At 35.5% G+C, this 23,776-nt stretch overlaps 1 protein-coding gene across 1 annotated transcript in view; it reads left to right on the top strand.

The window, feature by feature from the left end:
• TUSC3 (tumor suppressor candidate 3) overlaps positions 1 to 23,776 on the top strand; it is a 215,322-nt gene that overhangs the window by 79,011 nt on the left and 112,535 nt on the right. The window contains exons 4-6 of the mRNA XM_042936655.1: positions 12,992 to 13,109; positions 17,742 to 17,882; positions 22,018 to 22,158. Coding sequence (XP_042792589.1) covers positions 12,992 to 13,109; positions 17,742 to 17,882; positions 22,018 to 22,158 — 400 coding nt within the window. The remainder of the gene's footprint in view (positions 1 to 12,991; positions 13,110 to 17,741; positions 17,883 to 22,017; positions 22,159 to 23,776) is intronic.

The following is a 23,776-nucleotide window of genomic DNA, read 5'->3' as shown; positions in this document are numbered from 1 at the left end:
CCTAAAGTACAGATTGAGAAAGCCAGGGAAGACCAAGCAGGATAAATGCCAAATAAACTACACCTTGCCACATTATCTTCAAAGACTCAAACAAAAATTCCTGAAAGAAGCCAGAGCAGGGGGTAAAAAACCTTACCTATGGAGGAACAAAAACAAGAATTGCATCTGACTTTTCAGATACCATGCAAACAGTAAGAGAATGGAATGAACTACTCAAATGTTGAGAGAGAGGGAAAAAAAAAACACCTAGAATTCTGTACCCTGCAAAATTATTTTTCACAAGTGAGGGATAGTTTGTCAGACAAACAGAAATTGAGATTTGTTGCTGACCTTATAAGAAATTTGTTGACCTGCCTTATAAAAAATGTTTTAAAAGAAGTTCTTTAGAGAGAAAGAAAATCTATAGGTTAAAAACTTGGATCTATGTAAAGAAAGGAAGAACATCAAAGAAGGAATAAATGAAGGTCAGATAAAAACTTAGAAAAGGAAATAAAATATGTACAGTTGGGGGAAAAAAGATATAAAACTGTTTCTGTTTACAGACGATATGATTATCTTTGTAGAAAATCCGGAAGAATCAACAAAAAAAGACGTTTGGAACTAAAGAGGAATTATTTCAGGGTTGCATGATACAAGGCTAAGATAGAGAAGCCAGTTACTTTCCTATATACCACAACAATACTTGAAATTTGTAATTAAAAACAATGCCATTTACATTAACACCCCCAAAATGAAATAAATACTAAGGGATAACTAACAAAATATCTAAAAGATCTATAGAAGAAAAATTACAAAAACAATAAAATCAGAGATAATAGAGATATTTTATGTTCATGGATAAGAAGACTATTTTCAAGATGTCAGTTCTTCCCAATTTGATCTATACATTTAGTGCAATCCCAATAAAAAAAAAAACAAAAAACCTCCAGCATGTCACTTTGTAGATCATGATAAACTGGTTCTAAAGTTTATATGGAGAGGCAAATGTTCCAGAATAATCAACACCGTATTAAGGAGAAGAGTAAAATTGGAGAGCTGATACTACCCGATTTTAAGATTTATTCTAAAGCTACAGTAATCAGGAGAGTGTAATATTGATGAAAAAATAGACGAATACATCAGTGGAACAGAATAGAGAACCCAGAAATAGACCTCTGTAAATAGCAGATTTTTGATGAAAGAGGCAAAAGGCAACACGGTGATGCAAAGACAATCACTCTGACAAATGGTGCTAGAACAGCTAGACATCCACATGCAAAAAAAAAAAAAAAAAAAAAAAAAAAAGAATCTAGATACAGACCTTATACCCATCACAAAAATTAACTCAAAATCTGTAGACCTAATTGTAAATGCAAAACTATAAAACTAGAAGATAACATGAGAAAACCTGTATGACCTTGGGCATGGTGACACCTTTTTTAGGTAGAGCATCCAAAGATACAATTCATGAAAGAAATAATAAATGATAAAATAGACTTCATTGAAAAATGAAAAATTTCTGCTCTGTGAGAGGACAATTTCAAGAGAATTAGTAGATAAGCCACAGACTAGGAGAAAATGTTTGCAGAAGACTCCTAAAGGACTATTATCCAAAATATAAAAATACTCTTAAAAGAATAAAAACACAAGCCAACTAAAAAATGGGCCAAAGACCTTGAAAGACACCTCACCAAAGAAGATATACAGATGGCTGATCAGAATATGAAAAGATGCTTCACATGATATGTCATCAGGAAAATGAAAATTACGATGGTAATGAAATACCACTACACAACTCTTAGAATGAAAACAAAACAAAACAAAACTGAGAACACCAAATACTGACAAGGACATGAAGTAATAGGCACTCTCAGACATTGCTGGTAGGAATACAAAATTGTACATAGCTGCTTAGGAAGAAAGTTTCTTCACAAAACTAAACAGATTCTTGTCATATGTTAGCAATCACTCATTGTAGTATTTATCCAAAGAAGTTGAAAACAATATCCCCGCAAAAACCTGCACAAAGATGTTAATAGCAGCTTTACTCATAGCTGCCAAAAACTTGGAAACAACCGTATTGTTTTTCAGTGGGTAAATGGATAAACTGGTACATCCAAACAATGGAATGTCATTCATTCAGCTCTCAAGACATGAAATCAGCTCTCAAGACATGAAAAGACATGGAAGAACCTTAAATGCATGTCACTAAGTGAAAGAAGCCAATTTGAGAAGGCTGTATACTGTTTAATTCCAACTGTATGACATTCTGGAAAAGTCAGAAATCTGGAGACAGTAAAGATCATTGGTTGCTGGGAGTGAGTGGTGAGAGATGAATAGGGAGAGCACAGGATTTGCAGGGCAGTGACCATACTCTGTAGATATTATAATGATAGGTGTGTGTCATTATACTGTAGTGCAGACCCACAGAATGTACAATATCAAGAGTGAACCCCGAGGTAAATTGTGGAATTTGGATGACATGTTCATTCATGGTAAAAAAAACCCCCAAAAACCAAAAAACAAAACATACCATGCTGGTTAATGATGTTGATAATGGGAGGGTCTGTGTATGTGTGAGGGCAAGGAGTGTATGGGAAATCTCTATTTCTCCCTCCAATTTTGTCATAAACCTAAAACCTAAAACTGCTGAGAAAACAAACAAACGAACAAAACCCCAAAGTCCTGGGGAAAAAAATCCCAGGTGATTTTTTATTCAAGTGCTCGGGGAACAATACTCAGAACTGAATTTGCATCTCTGTGTTTATATGTGGCCTAGCTGTAGTTGTAACCTGTCTCTTGCTATCTCTGAATTCATACTCTTCTGGCTCTGATAATTACTGGGCATAGAACAGAGCTAAGATGATTAAATTCTGTTCTTCAGATTCATCAAATGAAACAGATAAAACTAGTACCTGTATTACAAGGCTTTGTGGAGGCCAAATGATCTGGGTGTAGATGTGTAAAAGGGTTCTGGCACATGGTACACCTCGATAAATGTCACTGATGATGGTGATGCTTTTCAAGAAGTAGAAAACACCTAATCTGCATCTCAGGGAATACAGTTTTTTTAATATTAGGTCTGCCTTTTTGATTGATTCCAACAAAGTTCTCTCAGGGTTGTATGTATTAGGCAGACATGAAACCAAAGCATAGAATTTTTAAAGAATCCTGTAGGATTTGAGGTGTGAATTAATGCTTCCCTGATTTCAACTTGTTAGTTTTTATGACAGATGTATTCGTTTATTCAGCAGACAATTTGGATATTTTAATGATTCCTGGGCAAGTTATTATGAACAAGATTTACATAGTTTTGAACTTGATCACTTGTTGTTTGTATTCATCATTTAACATTGTAAACATTTCCCTAATGGATGGACATATCTTGAGACGGGCCTTAAGCCTTTCTGCTCATTTTTACCCTTTCCAAACATTGTATTGCTCCATCCATTTTTTCATTCATCTGTTAATTCTTTATTGTTAGTTCTACAAATATTGATCAAATATATATTACAATTTTCATATCTATACTGTGTGTGTATAAACTTAAGAGAACAATGGGTGAATCAGTTTATTACTGCATTGTGTGTCAGTCTTCTGATATATACAACCTTGAAGCATTTATATCTTGTTACCATTTTAGTATTTATTTATGTAATATTTATTTTGAGAGGGAAAGTACGCATGAGTCAGGGAGGGGAAAAGAGAGAGAAAGAGAGAGAGAGAGAGAGAGAGAGACATGAAGAGAGAGAATCCCAGGAGCCCAGTGCAGGGCTTGATCCCACATACCATGAGATCCTGACTTGAGCCAAAATCAAGAGTCAGTGGTCAACTGAGGCACCCAGGAGCCCCTGTTGTTACCAGTTTTCAAAGAGAGCAAAAAGTTTACTGAGTTATAAACTGGTAACTATGCATATATATATATACAATTTAATATCTCGTATATCCATATACATTTTTGCCTTGAGATATGTGTCTGAATCACATGTTTCATGTTAGAGTTATTTTCTAAGGAAAGGTAATCTACTTAGGACTGAGAAAGAAAAAAAAATGCATAGGAAACATGGAACATGTTCACCAAGTAGTGAATTATGCAAAGTCAATTACAGTGTAGTAGTGAACTGTTGGTACTTCAACTCTTCAGAAGCTTTGGGTCTATTTAGTACATTTCAGTATATTTAGTAGAATCCTAGGTGTGTATAGCACAGCCAGAGAAAAATCACCCTGTTAAAATGTTTGTACAGGGCACTGTTTACCAGTTTGTTTGTTTTTCTCTTCAGGGTATCAGATCCATACGTAATAGGCAGTTCTGCTCAACCAGATCTCTCTCTATATATCATTATCTATAAAAATTGATTAATTAGGGGTTTTATGAAGAAATACTTTGGAATAACTTTGCAATATATATTTATATACAGACATAAGTTATCATAAATATATCACTCTAAAAGGCATACATTGAGATTTTGATAAGAATCTGTTACTTTCTAGAAAGTTTGGTTAACATTAAAAAGAGAAACCATGTTTCTTAAAAAAATCCCTTCAAGGACATTAAAGATAAAAATTACTTTCATCATGGGAAATATGTTAAACATCTACAGCTACAGATTAATAATCCCTTTTAGTTTTACATAACCTTTTAAAAGGGGTTATAATACTAAAAAGTTACGGTATTTGGATTAAGTGGTGTCTTTTCTTGTTCCTGTAATAAAAAATTGAGAAGACTTAATATAACGGAGTTAACAGAAGCACGCCCTGCGGCTATTGCCTAAACCTTCCTGGATGCTTTGATGCAACTTGAGTGCCCTCTTCAGGCTGCATTTGAGTATATTAGAACAATTTAGAATGTCCTTTGAATTGGTAAAATTGGGCCTCTCCCATTTCCTGTGAACTACCAAAACAAAAAAATATTTTTTTTTTAGGTAACAGTTAAGTGCTTGTAGCTTTTGTGCTCGTCAGCTTTGAATTTCAGATGGCAGTGAGGTCTGAAGTGTGCTGAGCACTGGTGAGGTCTTAATTTGGTTGTTAGTCTAAGCTGACATAGACATATGCAAGAATCCAGTGAATTTCTTTGCCATTATTAGTTTGGGTTTCTCTGTTTACCTATTAAGCATTAAGGAGTTGGAATATGGGGCTGAGGGATAACGGAGTCAAGTTTATAGAAGTCAGTTTATGTTATCGGCGCACATTCCCTCTAAGGAGTCCTTTTCACTTTGAGTAGATATCATTAATGTTGAAATATGTATTTCTCAGGCTCACTGAATTATTTTTAATGACAGATCTGTTCACTGATGCTCTTGCTACTGAATTGCACCCAACAGAAAAAAAGCCCCATCTACCCTGTCAGTATTAAATGTTCTCAAAGTACTGCATTTGTGTTGAGAAAGTATAATTTGCTTGGCTTCCCTGCAATTCTGTATTACAGCTAGATATATCCTTAAGTAGAAGCAACCTGTCTAGAAAATTTTTTGATTACTTTGGTGCTCTAGGTTCCAAAGGAGAATGTGTAAGAAATACGTCATCATTTCATTTATGTACTATTTTAATAGCTTCATATAATTTCCCAGTTAGACCAGTATAGTAACATTCTAAGTGCCTTCCATTTATTTTCTTCCCCTCCAATATGCTGTACACACTGTTGCCAGATCCTGATTTTTAAATTAGTATTTTGCATAATCCACTTTTTTCAAAACACTCATAGTTGTTCACTGTTTATAGAATAAAATCAAGGTCCTATTTATCTTTCTACTGCAAGAAAGCTTCCAATCTCTCCTTAGTTTCGAACATGAAGCTTATATTCTGTTATTTGAAATGCATAATATACATTTCAGACTGGGTAGTCCTTGTTTATAGTGCATTTTCTACCTTAATGTTCTCTTCCTATCCTTTTGATTATAATTTTAGTCCTTCCATTCTCTTTGAATTTTTCACATTCACACTTTATACAACTGCTCTAATCTACTGTGATCTCATTCTCCTCTACATATATATATGGCACTTACAATCTGCATTCTTTTTTTAATATATAGTTGATCTTTGAACAACACATGAGTTAGGGGACTGACCCCCACACAGTTGAAAATCTGTGCATAACTTTTGACTCCCCTAAAACTTTACTAATAGCGTACTGTTGACAGGAAGCTTCACCCATAACATAGAGTCGACTTACAAATATTTTATATGTAACATGTATTATATACGGTATTCTTACAATAAAGCTAGAGAAAAGAAGATGTTGTTGAGAAAATACATTTCCAGTACTGTATTATATCCAAAAATTTGCATATAAGTGGATCTTTGCAGTTCAAATCCATGTCGTTCAAGGGTCAGCTGAATGTATTTACTTATGTGTTAGTGTGTTTCTGTTCATTTCTCTAAGAAGCTTCTTAAAGGTGGAGATTGTGAGTTATACTTCTTTATTATTGCAGCATATATTAAAATGCTGAATAAACATCGTTGATGATTTAGATCTAGATTCCATATTTGCATATGAAATTAACATGAATTATGTTAGATGATGTTAGATGTTAGATGATGACTTAGTCATTATATTAGATGATGTTCGATGATGATTTAGTCATTATAACCTTTCAAATTATGACTACCATTCCTTTGGGAAATACCATGTATTTGTGATGGTAACTTAGAATTTAAAGTATTTCTTCTTTTTCTTCCCAAGACCACCAATAGAGTGAAGTAAATTGGTCTTAAAAGAGACATTAACCTGTAGTGTAAATCTCACAAAGTGGGCTTTTAGTCCCTTTAGAAGTCAGAAACTTAAATGTAGTGATATTTAGTTTTAGAGCATATATATATATGTATATATATATTTAGGAAAGTATGTTATTATCACCATCATCAAACCTTTGTTAAATGACTGTTCTGTACTAGGTCCTAGACATTCAACAATCAGTGCATAAATACAATATGCATAAACAGAATAGACATATGCATTAAATAGTGCTATGCATTAGCTGAGAATTTCCATTTCAGGCACTTGCCTTAATAAGCATTGTAGGTGTAGAGATTTGAAGTGACTTCTGAAGGATAAGCAGTTTTTAAGCAAGCTTTGAAAGAAAGAAGGACAGTCTAAGCAAGAGATTTAAGCTCAAAGAATGAACATGGATGTCATAAAACGGAGAGAGTCTTTAAGTGTAGACTGTTCATATAGACGTAGGCCATAGATACAAGTTGTGGCCACGAGGATCTTGTCTTCCTTCTGCCCATTGTCTTCATTAGATAGGCAATGGGAAACTCCTTAGGATTTGAGAACATAGGATAGAATCTACAATTGCTACTTGGGAAATTTAATTGAAAAAGTGGATTGATATGGATACAGAGTTAAAAGGCAAAATTAACTCATCCTCCTTGACTCCTCAGTACTCTGTCACATAATCTTGCTTTATTTTCTTCAGAGTATATTTGATGATCTGAACTGTTGTGTATAACTTGCATGAGGCCTCTCTTTCCCCTTGGATTGTATTCTCCTTAAGATCAGAGCCCTTGCTCTTATATTAATTTTTGGTGGCACTAAAGTATATTTGTGTAATGAATTAAAGAGTGCATGAATGTATGTACATTCTAGTAGGTCTGGGCTTAGGTTACAACATTATGAGGGAAAGAAATTCAACATTATCCCTGTCTCACATCATCATTCTATAAGATACTGTACACAGATGTTGGATAGTAAAATTTGATTGTTTTCTTCCTGCATTATTTTTCGGAATGAATCATTTTCATTTCTTAGAATAGCATCGTCCCAAGAATGCAAGTTTTTGCTGAGGCGCTGTTTTTCTAAGTTTCATTTTTCTGAAGTTAAAATGTTCTTCTGTGTAAAAATACACTTTTTTTTTTTTTTAATTGCAGTGTTACCTGTTTGATTTTTTTTTTAAGGTCGCATTGTCCTCTTGAGTTTTATTGGCATGCAAAGATGTTCAGACATACTTAATTGTTGCTGCCAATTCACTGTGTCAAGTGCTTCTTTAAAAATCAATGGTGAATACTTTCCAGTAATATTATATTCCATATGACAAAAATCAAATCAGATTTTAGGACTTATGCTGGTTTTTACTGTTTTTATTGTAGCAGTGAGGCACTGCTTTAAGTAGACGAGGGAGGGCACAGGCTGTGTATTCCTCTCATAAACAGAGCGCATGTCCTCATTTATGCCACAGCTCCTTTTTGCCTTTTGGTTCTTTCCCTTGTTAGGCCTTTGTGCTTGCTCTTCCTGCCGCCTGAAATTTATTCTCCAGCTTGTTTCGATAATGTGTTCTTCTCATCCTTGGGACCTGAGCTTCAGAGTCACTTTATATGAGAAACCTTTTAGGACATTCCATCTCTGTAGAGCCTCCACTGTTTGCTGCAATACCAGTTCCATGTGCTATGTTCTCAGTGTATATGGAAAGTGTAATTTGTCACTTGGTTGTTTATTATGTCTCCCCACTAAAGTATCGACTTCCTGACAGCAGAGACCTTGGAGTTTAGTTCATTCACTGTCATTAAGTCCTCAGTAAGTAGTTTTGCAGTGAATTATACTAAAGTAAAGCTTATTTAACCACCAGAGCTTTAAAAGATTATGACCATTTTCATTGAACATATTTCTGCCTACTGAGCCCAGTGCAGCCTTAGGCCGATCCTTGCAGTCGTCTGTGTTTGTACTATGGTCCAGTAAAAAGATGCCCTGAAGGCCTTTATGCTGACCTCAGATTATAGAGCCCTTTTAAATATGTATTTTAATAACAGCAATATTATGTGCTCCTTGTTAATAATAAAAGAAAGAAAAAGCCTAAAATGAACAACTACACTCCCTAGTCTTTGCACTCATGTATTTGTATAGTTGGCTGTGGGCAATCACTATTATTTCTTTGGGTTTTCTTCCTCTCGTGGTTTTTTTTTTTTTTTCCTTCATATATCTAAATGTTATAACAGTATTTCATACAGCATACTTGTCTTGGCATTTCTTGCTATGATAGGTAAGGATTTAACTCATTTCTCCCCTTCTTCTTTTATTATTGTAACAATAAATGGCATCCTTTTATTTCTTGTCCACTAACTAGAGATGACATCTCTTGGTTCCCTCATTTGTCATATGAAGATTAGCAAACACACCCTTTCTTGTTCCTTCTTTTCCTTCCCTTTTACCTACCAAATCTTGTTGATTGTATTTTCATGTTTTCAGAGTTGATACCATTTACATTCTATACTATTCAAAATAATTAACCTTTCTCATTTCCAATTAATCAAAATTATGATACATTTTAATTTGCATTTTGTTTAGACCTTTTATATTCATTTTCTTATAGTTTTTCCTGGAGCAAATATGTCTTCCATACTATGGTCTTAGTATCTTCCAACTTGTACTGATTCTGATGACTGCTTAGAATCTTTTCATTTTATTTATTTATTTATTTTATTTTTTTATTTTTATTTTTTTCAATATATGAAATTTATTGTCAGATTGGTTTCCATACAACACCCAGGGCTCATCCCAAAAGGTGCCCTCCTCAATACCCATCACCCACCCTCCCCTCCCTCCCACCCCCCATCAACCCTCAGTTTGTTCTCAGCTTTTAAGAGTCTCTTATGCTTTGGCTCTCTCCCACTCTAACCTCTTTTTTTTTTCCTTCCCCTCCCCCATGGGTTTCTGTTAAGTTTCTCAGGATCCACATAAGAGTGAAACCATAGGGTATCTGTCTTTCTCTGTATGGCTTATTTCACTTAGCATCACACTCTCCAGTTCCATCCACGTTGCTACAAAGGGCCATATTTCGTTCTTTCTCATTGCCACGTAGTACTCCATTGTGTATATAAACCACAATTTCTTTATCCATTCATCAGTTGATGGACATTTAGGCTCTTTCCATAATTTGGCTATTGTTGAGAGTGCTGCTCTAAACATTGGGGTACAAGTGCCCCTATGCATCAGTACTCCTGTATCCCTTGGGTAAATTCCTAGCAGTGCTATTGCTGGGTCATAGGGTAGGTCTATTTTTAATTTTCTGAGGAACCTCCACACTGTTTTCCAGAGCGGCTGCACCAATTTGCATTTCCACCAACAGTGCAAGAGGGTTCCCGTTTCTCCACATCCTCGCCAGCATCTATAGTCTCCTGATTTGTTCATTTTGGCCATTCTGACTGGCGTGAGGTGATATCTGAGTGTGGTTTTGATTTGTATTTCCCTGATAAGGAGCGACGTTGAGCATCTTTTCATGTGCCTGTTGGCCATCTGGATGTCTTCTTTAGAGAAGTGTCTATTCATGTTTTCTGCCCATTTCTTCACTGAATCTTTTCATTTTAAAGTCCAATTAAATTTCAGTTCTAATTTGTACTTCATAGTTTCTTAGTTGGATCACAGCTTTCTTAGACATCTTCTACCCTTCCTACCTTAACCATAATTCTGGTTGCCCTTTTCCGTTTCTTACAGTATTCCTATCATACTCTTAAGTTTTCTTATTTTTTCATTCATATTCCCTTTCTACCATTTACACCCTAAGTCAATTTCATGTTTCTTACATCTCTGAGAACATGTTTATTTCAGACTTAAAATTGGTTTGATATAGAATTATACATTGAAAATAACATGCTCTCAACACTGAAGGAATTGTTCATTATCTGCCAATATCTAGTGCTGCTAAATACTAGTCCAAGCCCAATCAATCTCATTGTTTGTCATTGTTGCATTTTTTTTTCTTTTTGGTCAGACATTCTTTTTATCTATAATGATCTAAAATATCACAGTATGTCTGGGTGTCTGTCTTTTCCCATTCCTCTTATGCAGAACCTAGGAAGTAATTTTAAGTGTGGAGACTTAGTGTCCTTTAATTGTTTTGTGTCTCCAGAAGTATTTCCTCCATGCTCGCTTCTTTTTCTAGGTCTCCTCTGAAAGTTGAAATTTGGGGGTTATATCTCTGGGTCCCTTCCTCTTTTCTTTGCCAAATGTAGTCCACCTGTGAATTTTTTGTTTTTTGAATTTTATTTAACTCTATCTTCTTACGTTGGTATTTAATTTGAACAGTCATATGTTAAATTTTAAATGCTGCCCTTTACTTTCTTTGTTCCTTTTCTGTGATACCATTCTGTGTGTGTGTGTGTGTGTGTGTGTGTGTGTGTGTGTGTGTGTGTGTTTGTTGAATACTATTGGAAGAAGCAGTCTGTCAGGGGCCCTGAGGATCCCTGCATGTTTTTACCGGTTATGCCAAGAAGGAATAGGCTTGGCTGCTCTTTTCCTGGACATGTACAGTGAGAAGCCTTAAGGAAGGAAATAACGTCTTCCACTGAACAAAGCACATTTATTTCATTTATTATAAAAACAGTAAGTGCCTCAAACTTGTTCCTCTCCTGTAACACAGTTAACTTTGTGCTGGCATTCATGAGGGACCCTTTGTGTCACTGGTAAGATTTGGGGGCAAGAGGAACTGATGCTAACAAACACGAAGTAATAAAGTCCTTTGTCTCTGACCCCGCTGTCTCATCTTTTCTGCCAGCATCCATGAAACGGTAACAGGGTAGCTTGTTAGCTTGTACATAAGACAGTTTTGGAATCTGTTTTGTTTTTTAAATCATGTCAGGTTTTCCTCAAATATAAGGTGATTTTTTTTTTTGTTTTTCATTTCGCCGTAGAAAGACTAACATTGAGACTGGTTGGGAGTGGGGCAGAAGTTTGGGTCTTCTGTTCTCTATAAAGAAATTTAATTATCTCTATTTTGAGTTCCATTTCTTACCTCCAGACTCTGCTGCTTCTTAACCCAGCACTTTTCCTAACTCTTTCCTGCACTGCAGTCTCACTTTGTGATTGTACCCTTCTCCATCAAAACTTTGCCACTAGCTTTCTGTTTTCCAGGTACTTCATGAAATCTCTTATCTGCTGCTGACTGTCCTCCAAGGGTTTTATGTTATGATGAGATTGTGCATTTTTATCTCTTCCATTTTGGGGAGAAGAAGATAAACTCCTTTCTTAATTATATGGAAGGAACACACTTTTTTAAAAAAATGCTTTAATGATCCCATGTTGCTTTTTGTTTCTAGACTGTGACTACGTCCTTCTAGTAATACTCCAACTGTACACTTAGATATAAAGCTTTGATATCCGGAAAATCAGCAAAATGTCCAACAGAAATTCAAAATAGGAATGACTGTTATTCATAGAGGAGGGCTTATTTGTGGCATTCGGTTCGGCCACCAGACAAGTTTTTGCTGACTTACAGTAATTTTGAGTGTAATTGCATTTTTAGATAAATGGAATATATAAAGATGCAGTATAACTATATTTACAATTTAAAACATGCCTATGTTTTTGTCTCTTTGTTAAACTGAATTGCTAATATTCTTTTTTTTTTTTTTTTTTAACATTTTTATTTATTTTTGAGACAGGGAGAGACAGAGCATGAACAGGGGAGGGTCAGAGAGAGGGAGACACAGAATCTGAAACAGGCTCCAGGCTCTGAGCTGTCAGCACAGAGCCCGACGCGGGGCTTGAACTCACGGACTGTGAGATCATGACCTGAGCCGAAGTCGGCCGCTTAACCGACTGAGCCACCCAGGCGCCCCTGAATTGCTAATATTCTTAAAATCTGCTTTATGTTTTTTACTAAAAGTCATTCGAAGATTTAAATTATATATATATATAGGGGATGCCATAAACTCTAGAATAAGAGTTGTCGCTTATTTAAAGGGCCATGCCAGGCTTTCAGGCCACACAGTTTCCATTACAACTACTCAACTGTGTCCTTACACAGCACAGTAGCCGTCATAGCAATATGTAAATGAGTCATTGTGGCTGTGGTGCAGAAAACCTTTATGGACAACGCAGTATGAATCTTACATAGTTTTCAAATATCCTGGACTGTTTCTTCTGTTTGTTTTTTTTTTTACAACCATGTAAAAATATAAAAATAATGCTTGCAGTATGTATAGAAATTAGCCAACCCATGTGTTGGAATTACCTGTTTTATTAACAGCTTTGTTAGTGCTTGAGTGCTGACGTGTTTTTACTCTGCCCCATTATCTTTATCAGGCAAGCTAATGAAGAATATCAAATACTGGCTAACTCCTGGCGCTATTCGTCTGCTTTCTGTAACAAACTCTTCTTCAGTATGGTGGACTATGATGAGGGGACAGATGTTTTTCAACAGGTAAAAGAGTTGTTTCTTATTTTGCTACTATATATGACAGAGTTGGTTATGGTCGGTACATTTTTGTTTGCCAAGTAAAAATACAATTCGTTGAATAAGTCAATAAATACAATGAGTGGTTGTAATAAATCGTGTGATAGGATTAAAGTAATTTTAGCCAGTATTATCTTTGTCAGTGCACAGTTTTTTCTATTAGTGTGTGTGGTAAACACATGTTAACTTTTTCATTATGGAAGAAATCCGTCTTTTCATGTATATAGTGGTAGTTTACATCCATTACCCTTATTTTGATATTTAACTGTATTGGGTTTAGGTGATATTTTGCACAAATTTTCAAAATTTTTGAAATTTTGTATAAATTCAATGTAATTTTTACTTAACCCTCGCTGCTTCTAGTGTGAAAGATACCGAGAACTTTACATGTAAAGTATTAAATATTTATTTAAAAGTGTTCTCTGTGGTGGACTGAATTGTGACCCTCCCATAACCCCAAAGTGACTGTATTTGGAGATAGGGCCTTTAAGGAGATAATTAAGGTTAAATGAGATCATAGAATGGGACACTAATTCAATAGGACTGGTGTCCTTATAAGAAGGAAAGACACTAGGAGAATACGTGCACAGAGGAAAGGCCACATAAGGACACTCCAAGAAGATGACTGTCTGCAAAAAAGCAAGAGAGGTCTCTTTAGTAAACAGTTCTACTGCTGTCTTAATCGTGGTCTTCTAGCCTCCAGAGCTGTAAGAAAACAGATTTCTGTTTTTTAAGCCACTCAGTCCATGGTATTCCGTTACGGCAACCCAGGCAGAAGAATACATTCTCATTTACATAGTCTTCTCTGTCGAGCAAGGTAATGAATTGTGGCGAAGGATGCTAGTGGTCATGACTTTTGTCATGGTTGTGTCATCATCTTTCCTAAACTCATGTTCCAAGCACTCTTTGAAATGCTTAATATGTATTCTTTCATTTAGTTTCACAATGATCCAATGAGAAAAATACTGTGATCTCCATTTCACAAATAAGGAAGTTAAGGTATGGGGAGGTTGCTTAGCTAAGTTTACAAATTTAGTATCATTTAGGGCTAGAATTTGAGCTCAGCAGTCTGGCTCCCAGGGCTCTAGTTCTTAATTATGCGGTTATCCTGCGCTTATTAATAGATTTATATTTATACCGCATGATCAGTGCCTTTCAAATGTAAAACTTATGTTAGTACCTGGCATTGACTAGTTTGGTCTATTTTATTTTTCTCATATGTGACATTCTTTGGCTTAATACTTTACCAGGTCATAGGAAAGCACTTAGTTTTGTAAAGAATCTAGATCACTAATTATAAATGCGCCATTAGTAAGTAGTTTTGCTTGTTTGCTTCCAGACTGATTATTCATTCCTCTTTGTCAGTTTCCAGTTGAATGAGAGAAATTCTCTCTTTACCTTCAAAACCCTTTATTCTTGGTCATTCCTGTTAGGTTTCCTTACTTATTTTTCCCCTATAAATTTATTTTGCTTTGGGGATGTTTCTTTTTGTTCACCTGTTCAGCAGATATTATTGACTGTCTACAGAGCAATGGATGCAAGAGAAACACACACATAGCTCTTACCCATAAAGAGATTATGGATCAGGGAGGTGATAATAATAGTAATAATATAATAATAAAAACATATAGAGGCACCTGGGTGACTCAGCTGGTTAAGCATCTAACTCTTGATTTCAGCTCAGGTCATGATCTCACTGTTTGTGAGTTCGAGTCCCATGTCGGGCTCTGCTCTGACAGTATGGAGCTTGCTTGGGATTCTCTCTCCCTCTGCCCCTCCTCTGCTCGCTTGCTCTCTCTCTCGCTCTCGCTCTCGCTCTCTCTCTCTCTCTCTCTCTCTCTCAAAATAAATAAATAAACGTTAAAAAATGCATATGTACAGATCTTCTTCAACTTATGATGGGGTTATGTCCCAATAAACCCATTATAAGTTGAAAATATTACAAGTAAAAAATGCATTTAATACACTTAACTACTGAACATTATAGTTTAGCCTTACCTTAAATGTGGTCAGAGCACTTACATTAGTCTACAGTTGGACAAAATCAGTTAACACAGTCTGTTTCCTATTAAAGTGTTGAATATCTTTGTAATTTATTGAATATGGTAGTGAAAGTGAAAATCAGAATGGTTATATGGATACAGAATGGTTGTCACTGTATCAGTTGTTTACCCTCATGATTGCATGGCTGACTGAGGGCTGTGACTCACTGCCCTTGTCCAGCATCAGGAGCTAGTATTGTATTGCATATTACTAGCCCACAAAAAGATCCAAGTTCAAAATTTGAAGTACAGTTTCTAATGAGTGTGTATTACTTTGGTACCAAAGTAAGGTCCAAAAATTATAAAGTTGAACCATCGTTAAGTCAGGGACCGTCTGTAATTTCAAATAACATTAATGTTATTTACAGGTCTCCGTAGAATCTCAGGAGCATTGACCTTAGAGATAATCAGTTGAAGTGCTGTTCATTATTAGGAAATAGTTGTCCAGGTCTGATCTGATGGCTAGAGCAGAGGCTTCAAGCCCAAACATCTACTCTGGCCAAGTTTGTAAATTAAATGAAGAAATCAGATTGGATTAGCTTAATTTCATTGTGGTATGTTTATTTACATATATTTTTGATATATTGAACACATTCGTTCTTGACTTGCTTAATTACTTATGTTTTCTCCTATTAAAACAAAGTCTTGGTCTTTTTTTTTTTAATCTTTGATGGAAATACTATTTCATTTTTCTCCTAACTACTGTAAGAAATAAAGCCAGTAAAACACAGTGGAACTAACCATTGGTCTCATTGTTGAGGAAACAATATGGTGTGGATGAGGACTACAGCAAAGTAGAGAGGATAAACTTGATCTCAGTGAGAGAGATAGAGCTCATTTGAGCTCTGTTGAGCAAATGCAGGCCACATGTAGCTGGAGCTGTTTTTCCAAGAAGGAATCCAAATATGAATTTTTATAAAGTTTGGCATAGATAGGAAAATTCACATAAAGATTGTGTTTAATTGAAAAATTTCCTCAGGTTAATTTTTTTTCAGCTGAATTCTGACTATAGACAACTGCTTTGTCTTTTCTAAACCTAGCCCCTTGCTTAGCAGTAAGAGTTATTTTAAAACACATAAAAGTGGTGACAGTTAACGATTTTTATGGGAAACTTTAATCTAAAAAATACGGAAGTGCACATTTTGCTTTACTGAGAACTACTAAAAGATTTTCAGTGCCATGTTTCTTTTCTTACTAACTGTTGAACCACATTTTGTTGAAGTGCTCTTTCTAAAATGACATTTTAAAACACCGTGCTGTCTGAAGATAATATTATCATGAGTGCTAAAACTTGGCAATTCCCGGCCTACTGGGGACTTGTTGGGAAAGTAACGTCAGCTCTATGGGATTTCTGTGTAATGCTTGTGGGTACGAGACTGATGACAGACCAGCCAGTTAACGATGACGATGTGTTACAAGCCCCTGTGGACCAGCAATAAGATTTGTGTTGTGCTCTGCTTTGTAGCCTTGGGAAATTTGTACATTTTAATGAAGGTGAAAGCTTTGAATTATATGCTCTTTTTAAACTCTAAAGTGTTTAGATATTCAACTTTATTAGGAATTTTCTGGTTGTTCCAAGTACAGAGACTTTTTACTTGGAATCTGTTATTTACATGTTGGCTGTCGCTCTCTCTTGTGTACCCATCACGGAAACGCACACAAACACGTCTGGAGTGGGAAAAATCACAGAGAAGAAAGCAACTGGTGACTGTTTTGTGCTTTTTAACCAGTGTTACTAACATCCGTAACATGCTGGCCCACTGCTGGTACTGCTGATTCGTTACTTTGATGTCAGCTGCCATGACAGTTTTTGCTTTTTCATTCTCAGTATGGGGAAATGCTGAGCTATATGGCCAAAGAAGGCCAAAAGTCTCTTGGCCTTCTATTTGAGACATTTGTCATAATTCCTGAGCAGTGAGAATTCAATTGACATAATTGTTATAGCTTGTTACTCAATGCAAATTAACCTGCATTTGTTTTAGATACCATATTCTTAATAAGCACCATTTACATTAAGGTAGTGTTCTGTTCAGTACAGTTTTCGAATGGAATTACCTGTAGAAAACAATTGGGAGATATAACCATTTTAAGACAGTTGAATTAACAGAGAAGTTGAATAGAAGAAGACTGTCATTGTGGATTTCTCCTGTAGTCTGGTAAATTTAAGCTGTTTGGAACAAAAATCTTAGTTTCTTATACCATCATTTTTAAAAAGTCTTTAAATTTTTAATAATTTAATAATTTGACATTAATTCTATTATGCATTTATATTTTTCATCAAATGCCAGTATTTTTCTTTAACAAACTGGGTAAGTGAGACAGTACGATAAGTGTGCAGGTTCAGAGAACTTAGCCGAATTCACAAGTTCTTTTTCAGTCAGTAGCACATTACAGTGAGTAAACACAGTAATTAAACTCTGGAAAGCCACTTGGATCTTCAGAATAAATGCTCTTTCCAAAACTCATGCAGAAAAAATAACCCATAAAATGTTCGATTAATGATATGTAAAGATTGTTGGGATATTATATTTAGTATTTTTTATCTGATGTTTTTCAGCTCAACATGAACTCTGCTCCCACGTTCATGCATTTTCCTCCAAAAGGGAGACCCAAGAGAGCTGATACTTTTGACCTTCAAAGAATTGGATTTGCAGCTGAACAACTAGCAAAGTGGATTGCTGACAGAACGGATGTTCATGTATGTTTTTATTCCCTGCAGTTTTAATAAGAGGCTAATTAGTTTGCTTTGTTAGAGCACTGTAATAAGGCCACAGGATTTTTAAAATTATGCTGTACAACATTTTGTCTTGCTTAGAGAAAACTGTCTGATAGCTGTAACCTGAACTTTGACTGAGTTAGGTGAATTTAAATGGCCGTTTAGAATAATGGTACACGGATACTTTAAGAACCATTAAAAAGTACATTGGTTAGTCACAAAGTAATTTCAGAGGCTAAAATATATATGGAACATTGTTCAAAGGTATTAAGAAATTCTAATTAAAAAGATGTGTAATTTTTATTTAGCTTTTGGGCAAATAAAAATGATACAATACTCACTTTTCATGAGCCATGTGAAAAAATACTCATATATGCTGTTCTTGGGACTGGAATAACTATTTTAAGAGCGTGTGTAATGTCTTTCTTTTAAGTAATGTAACTTTAACAATTCCACGTCTTAACCTAAGGACATAATTAGGGATGATTCAAATACTTAGCCATAGAAACTTTATTTTATTTATTTATTTATTTATTTATTTATGTGTGTATTTTTTAGAAATATTTTTAAAATAACATTCATTGTAGTAGGAAAAAACTGGAAATAAGTTACATACTTACTTATGTACATACATACATACTTATGTACATACATACATACATATGTACTTATGTACATACATACATAGGGAGTAAACAAACCAAAATCTTGATGGTAGTTAATGTCTATGTGGAGGGCTCAAGGCTGCTTTATTCCCACTTCTCACCAGAATTTGCTAGAGTGAACAATTACAACCAGTACCTTTCTTCTAAAATATGTAACTTTATCATAAGGTGTAAACACATTTATTCTTAGTCAAGATGGGTGTCTCTCATCACTGTTAAATTATTTACATCATGGTTTTTAATGATATTTTGGCAACTAAACCCATTTTCTTAACTCTTGACCTATTTTTTAAATGTTTTGGCAAATACTCAGTTCTACAACAGTATCATGTAGTTCGTACAAGATACTGAGGGTAATATTGCAAAAGTACTATTAATTCTTTATAAGAGTTGCTGAATTTTAATCAGAAATGATCCTAACTTGTTGATCATACCTATATGTTAAGTTACTTGATAAATATACTTTTGTTAAAAAATCTATTTGAGGGGCACCTGGGTGACTTGGTTAAACGTCCGACTCTTGATTTTGGCTCAGGCTCCTGGTCGTGGGACTGAGTGCCACTTCAGGCTCCTTGCTAAGTGTGGAGCCTGCTTAAGATTCTCTTTCCCTCTCTCTATGCTCCTCCCCTGCTTGCATACATTTGCGCGCGCTCTCTCTCTCTCTCTCTCTCTCTCTCTCTCTCTCAAAAAAATATATATATATAGATACACACAATTTTTTTCTGAAGGTGAACTGCATTTCCTGAGAAATAGGTAAGAACAGTACAGATAACACCTTCAAAGATTTACATTGATGCAATATTTTTATTTGAGCGGCTATCCATATTCTGGTCAGTTGACCTAATAATAGCCTACGGTAACATTTTCATGCCTTCAATACAAAAATCCAGTCTAGGATTAGGTATTGCATTTAGTTGTCAGGATTTTTTAGCCTCTTTTAATCCAGAATATTTCCATAGCCTATCTTTGTCTTTTAAATACATTGACATTTTGAATTCTTTTCCATTTTTTAAATAGAATGATCCTCATTTGATATGCCTGATATTTATTTTTTCTGATATTTGTTTATGATTGGATTCTATTTATGCATTCTCAAACACAATACTACATAGGTCATTATTTGTTCTAATGACATCTTTATGCACATGATATCTGTCTGACCCTCAATGATGATGTTTAATTCTGGTCAAGGTGTTTTCCATTTCTCCCCTGTATAATTACTGTTTTCCCCCTTCTCCTTTGTTGTTAGTGAGTTGTCTGTGTGGAGACACCTTAGATTAAAGAAATATCCTGCTCCTCATCAAAATTTTCTGCTGGATCTAGCATCCACTGGTCATATTACTCTGATTCAGATTTTACTGTGATGGTTGCAAAGTGATGATCCAATTCTGCCTGTCCCTCCATATTCCTAGTTGGCCTTCAGCATTCTACTGTGAGCAAGAGACCTCCCCTCCTATCAATCAGTCAGTCAGTCAGTCATTGGTAGGGGCTCATAAGTTGAATTTTTCTACAGTGGTTTATAAGTTATTACTATGCTTAAATGTTTTGGTGCTAAAATTGTTCTAGATTTGACCATTGGGGTCTTCTTATTCTGGCTCTTATGTCTGTATGACATCTCTCCATCATTTTCTTTTAAGCATTTTCTTACTTTCCTGATGTAACCATATATTTCAGGCTTATCTGCCTAATCTGCCCTATGTGGCACTCAATTAGCCATCTCTCCTCAGAGTGTTCATTTTTTTTAGTGAGAAATGTTATTAGAACCAAGATCTTTATGTAATTTGAAATCGTGATTTCATAGAAATGTATTCTACTTTTTAAAAATACTTTTTATGCTTGAGGTGCCTTGGTGGCTCAGTTGGTTGGCGTCCAACTTCGGCTCAGGTCATGCTCTTACGGTTTGTGAGTTCGGGCCCCGCATTGGACTCTGTGTTGACAGCTCGGAGCCTGGAGCCTGCTTCAGATTCTGTGGTCTCCTTCTCTCTCTAACCCTCCCCAACTCTCCTTCTCCCTCCCTCCCTCCCTCCCTCCCTCCCTCTCTCTCTCTCTCTCTCTTTCTCTGTCTCTCTCTCAAAACTAAATAATAAACATTAATTTTTTAAAATAGCTTTTATGCTTTAGTGGGCACCATCAAGAAAATGAAAAGACAAGCCACAGAAGGGAAGAAAATATTTGCAAATCATTTTTTGATAAAGGACTTATATAGTATGTATATAGGAATCTTATAACCCAGTAATAAAAAGTCAACCCAATTACAAATGAAAAAGAATCTGAATAGACATTTCTGTGAGGAAAATATGCAAATGGTTAATAAGTACATGAAAAGATGCTCAGCGTCTTTAGTCATGAGAAACCTGCAAATCAAACCTTCAGTGAGATAGTGTCTCATACCCACTAGGTTGGCTGGGATCAGTAGTGAGAAAATATATTGGTAAGGAAGTGGAGAAATCCGAATTCTCATTTACCCCTAGTGGGAATGTAAAATGGTGCAGCCACTCTGGAAAACAGTCTGTCAGCTCTTCAAATCAAGAAACATAGCGTTACCATATCACCCAGCAATTGTACTGTTAAGTATGTACCTGAGATAAACGAGAATATGTGCCCACACAAGGTCTTGTCCAAGAATGTTTATGGCAGCATTATTCACAAGAGCCATAAAGTAGTAACAACCCAAATGCCTATCAACTGATAATGGATACCAAGTTTTGTTGTATCTGTACAATGGAGTGTTCAGCCATAAAAAAGAATAAAGTACTAAAACATGTCACAAGAAGAACCTTGAAAACATCATGCTAAGTGGAAGAAGCCAGTTGCAGAAGAACACATTTTATATGAAAAATCCAGTATAAGGGAAATCTGTACATGCAGAAAGTAGATTCTTTAGAGGTTTAGAGGGTAAGGGGAATAAGAGGGTTTTGCTAAAGGGTTTCCATTTGACCTAATCAGAATATTCTTATACTGACTTTGGTGATGGTTATGCAATCCCTTGAATATACTAAAAACCATTGAATGGTACGCTGGGTGAATTTTATGGTATGTGTATTATATCTTGGTAAAGATGTTAAAAAAAAAACACTTAAAATGTTGAAGATGTTAAAATGCCCCAATTTGGAATAATACATGTATTACACCCGTCTCATCCCTACCCTGTACTAGATGATCCCATCTTCCATAGGTGAAACACAGCAATTCTGGGTTGAATATAAGTCATGTTTGCATGTGTGAACTATATGCATCTAAAGCAAGTCTTTTTACATAGCCACGATGTTGGAAACCATTTGTTTTTGATTTGTAAAGAGTAAAGGGAGTATTAGTTCCACGTGTGAAGAGTAGGGTTTCATCTTCCTAAAGTTTGGTGTTGAAAATTGGAAGGAGTAGAATATGGTCAAGATAAAAACACTTTTACTGAAGTACTTTATTCAGCTCATAAAACTTTTGTTGCATGTTTGCAGATTCGAGTCTTTAGACCACCCAACTACTCCGGCACCATTGCTTTGGCCCTGTTAGTGTCTCTTGTTGGCGGTTTGCTCTATTTAAGAAGAAACAACTTGGAATTCATCTATAACAAGACTGGTTGGGCCATGGTGTCTCTGGTATGTTGTTACACTATGCTTTTCCCCTTTATTTCTTTGTATAATATTGGAAGTTGTATGGTTGTTGGTATTCAACAAAGGTGTTAAAATAATTCAGTAAGGAAGAAACAGTCTTTTCTTACTGGAAACTTATGCTGGAACAGTGAAATATCCTCATGTGAATAACGAACCACAAGTTTTAGCTCACACCACATATAAATTTACTCAAAATGGATTATGGTTCACCATATGTAAAAGCTAAAATGATAGGTCTTCCAGAAGAACACAAAATCTTTATGACACAAAAAGCACGGACCATGGAAGAAAAAATAGTAAATAGCACTTAATGATGATTTAAAAGTTTGCTCTTCAAAGAAACTGGTAACAGAATGAAAAGGCAGTCCATAGAATCAGAGAACACATTTGGAAAATATATGTGTATGGGACATGTATCTGGAATATGTAAAGAATTATTGCTACCCAGAAGACAGAATCATGGTTTTAAAAAAATAAGACAATCTATTTATAGGCAAGATGGCATATATACATGCTAACCTTTCTCTCCCACTGAAGAACTATAAACCTGGAGAGAATGCAAAGCTCATCAGGTATTTGGTGTTCCTAAAAAGTAAATGTTAGCAAGTAGATCAGGTAAGAATGCCAGTATTCAAGATGACAATTAGTTAAATAAAAAATTATCAATCTTCCTTTTGTTTTTTTTTTTCCTTGAGTTGAATTGGGGCAGTTTGGAAGAGACATATATGTAGGAGATAATTCTAGTAGATTCTTGTTTTTTTGTTGTTGTTTATTTTATTATTTTTCTATTGCTCCCCAATTGTCAGGCAATCCTGTGTCAGGACAGTAGGGGCAATGAAAGCAGTTGGCAGTGGGAAACTATAGAAGCCAAACTCTTTTTTTTATTTAAAAAAAAATTTTTTTTAACGTTTTATTTATTTTTGAGACAGGGAGAGACAGAGCACGAACGGGGGAGGGTCAGAGAGAGGGAGACACAGAATCCGAAGCAGGCTCCAGGCTCAGAGCTGTCAGCACAGAGCCCGACGCGGGGCTCGAACTCACGGACCGTGAGATCATGACCTGAGCCGAAGTCGGCCGCTTAACCGACTGAGCCACCCAGGCGCCCCAGAAGCCAAACTCTTAATGAGAGGAAACTTTCTCAGTCTATCAAAATTTACAGAACTGTACACCAAAGAATAAAAAGTCCGTTTTATTGTTTAATAATTCAGAAAATAAATAGGCAAAAGATTTGAAGTGATGCTTGACTAAAGAGACGAGAAAAAGGGCAGAGAAGCACATCAGTTCAACATGCCAATTAAATGGTAGTGAACCTGTATCTTCTGGCTCGGATGTCTTGTGGTCCAATAAAAGTTTGAATTTTGTATACTGATATATATCCCGTAAGCCACCTAAAGCAAAGTGATAGGACCCTGTTAAAGAAAATATTGAACTTTGAAGCCTCTAAGTTAGGGTTATTTATTGATTGATTAATTAATTGTTTGGTTGATGGACTTGTAGGCAAAATTCCCATGTTCTGCACTGTGGGGATAAATAAATTGAGAAAGAGGTTATAGTCTTCCATTGCTGACTGCTGACTGGCCATCCTAATCTCTCCTCAATTTGA

The sequence above is a fragment of the Panthera leo genome, chromosome B1, assembly GCF_018350215.1.
Source record: "Panthera leo isolate Ple1 chromosome B1, P.leo_Ple1_pat1.1, whole genome shotgun sequence".
Classification (NCBI taxonomy): Eukaryota; Metazoa; Chordata; class Mammalia; order Carnivora; family Felidae; genus Panthera; species Panthera leo.
Note: the sequence above shows the minus strand (reverse complement) of the source record. Positions and strands in the feature narration are given on the sequence as shown.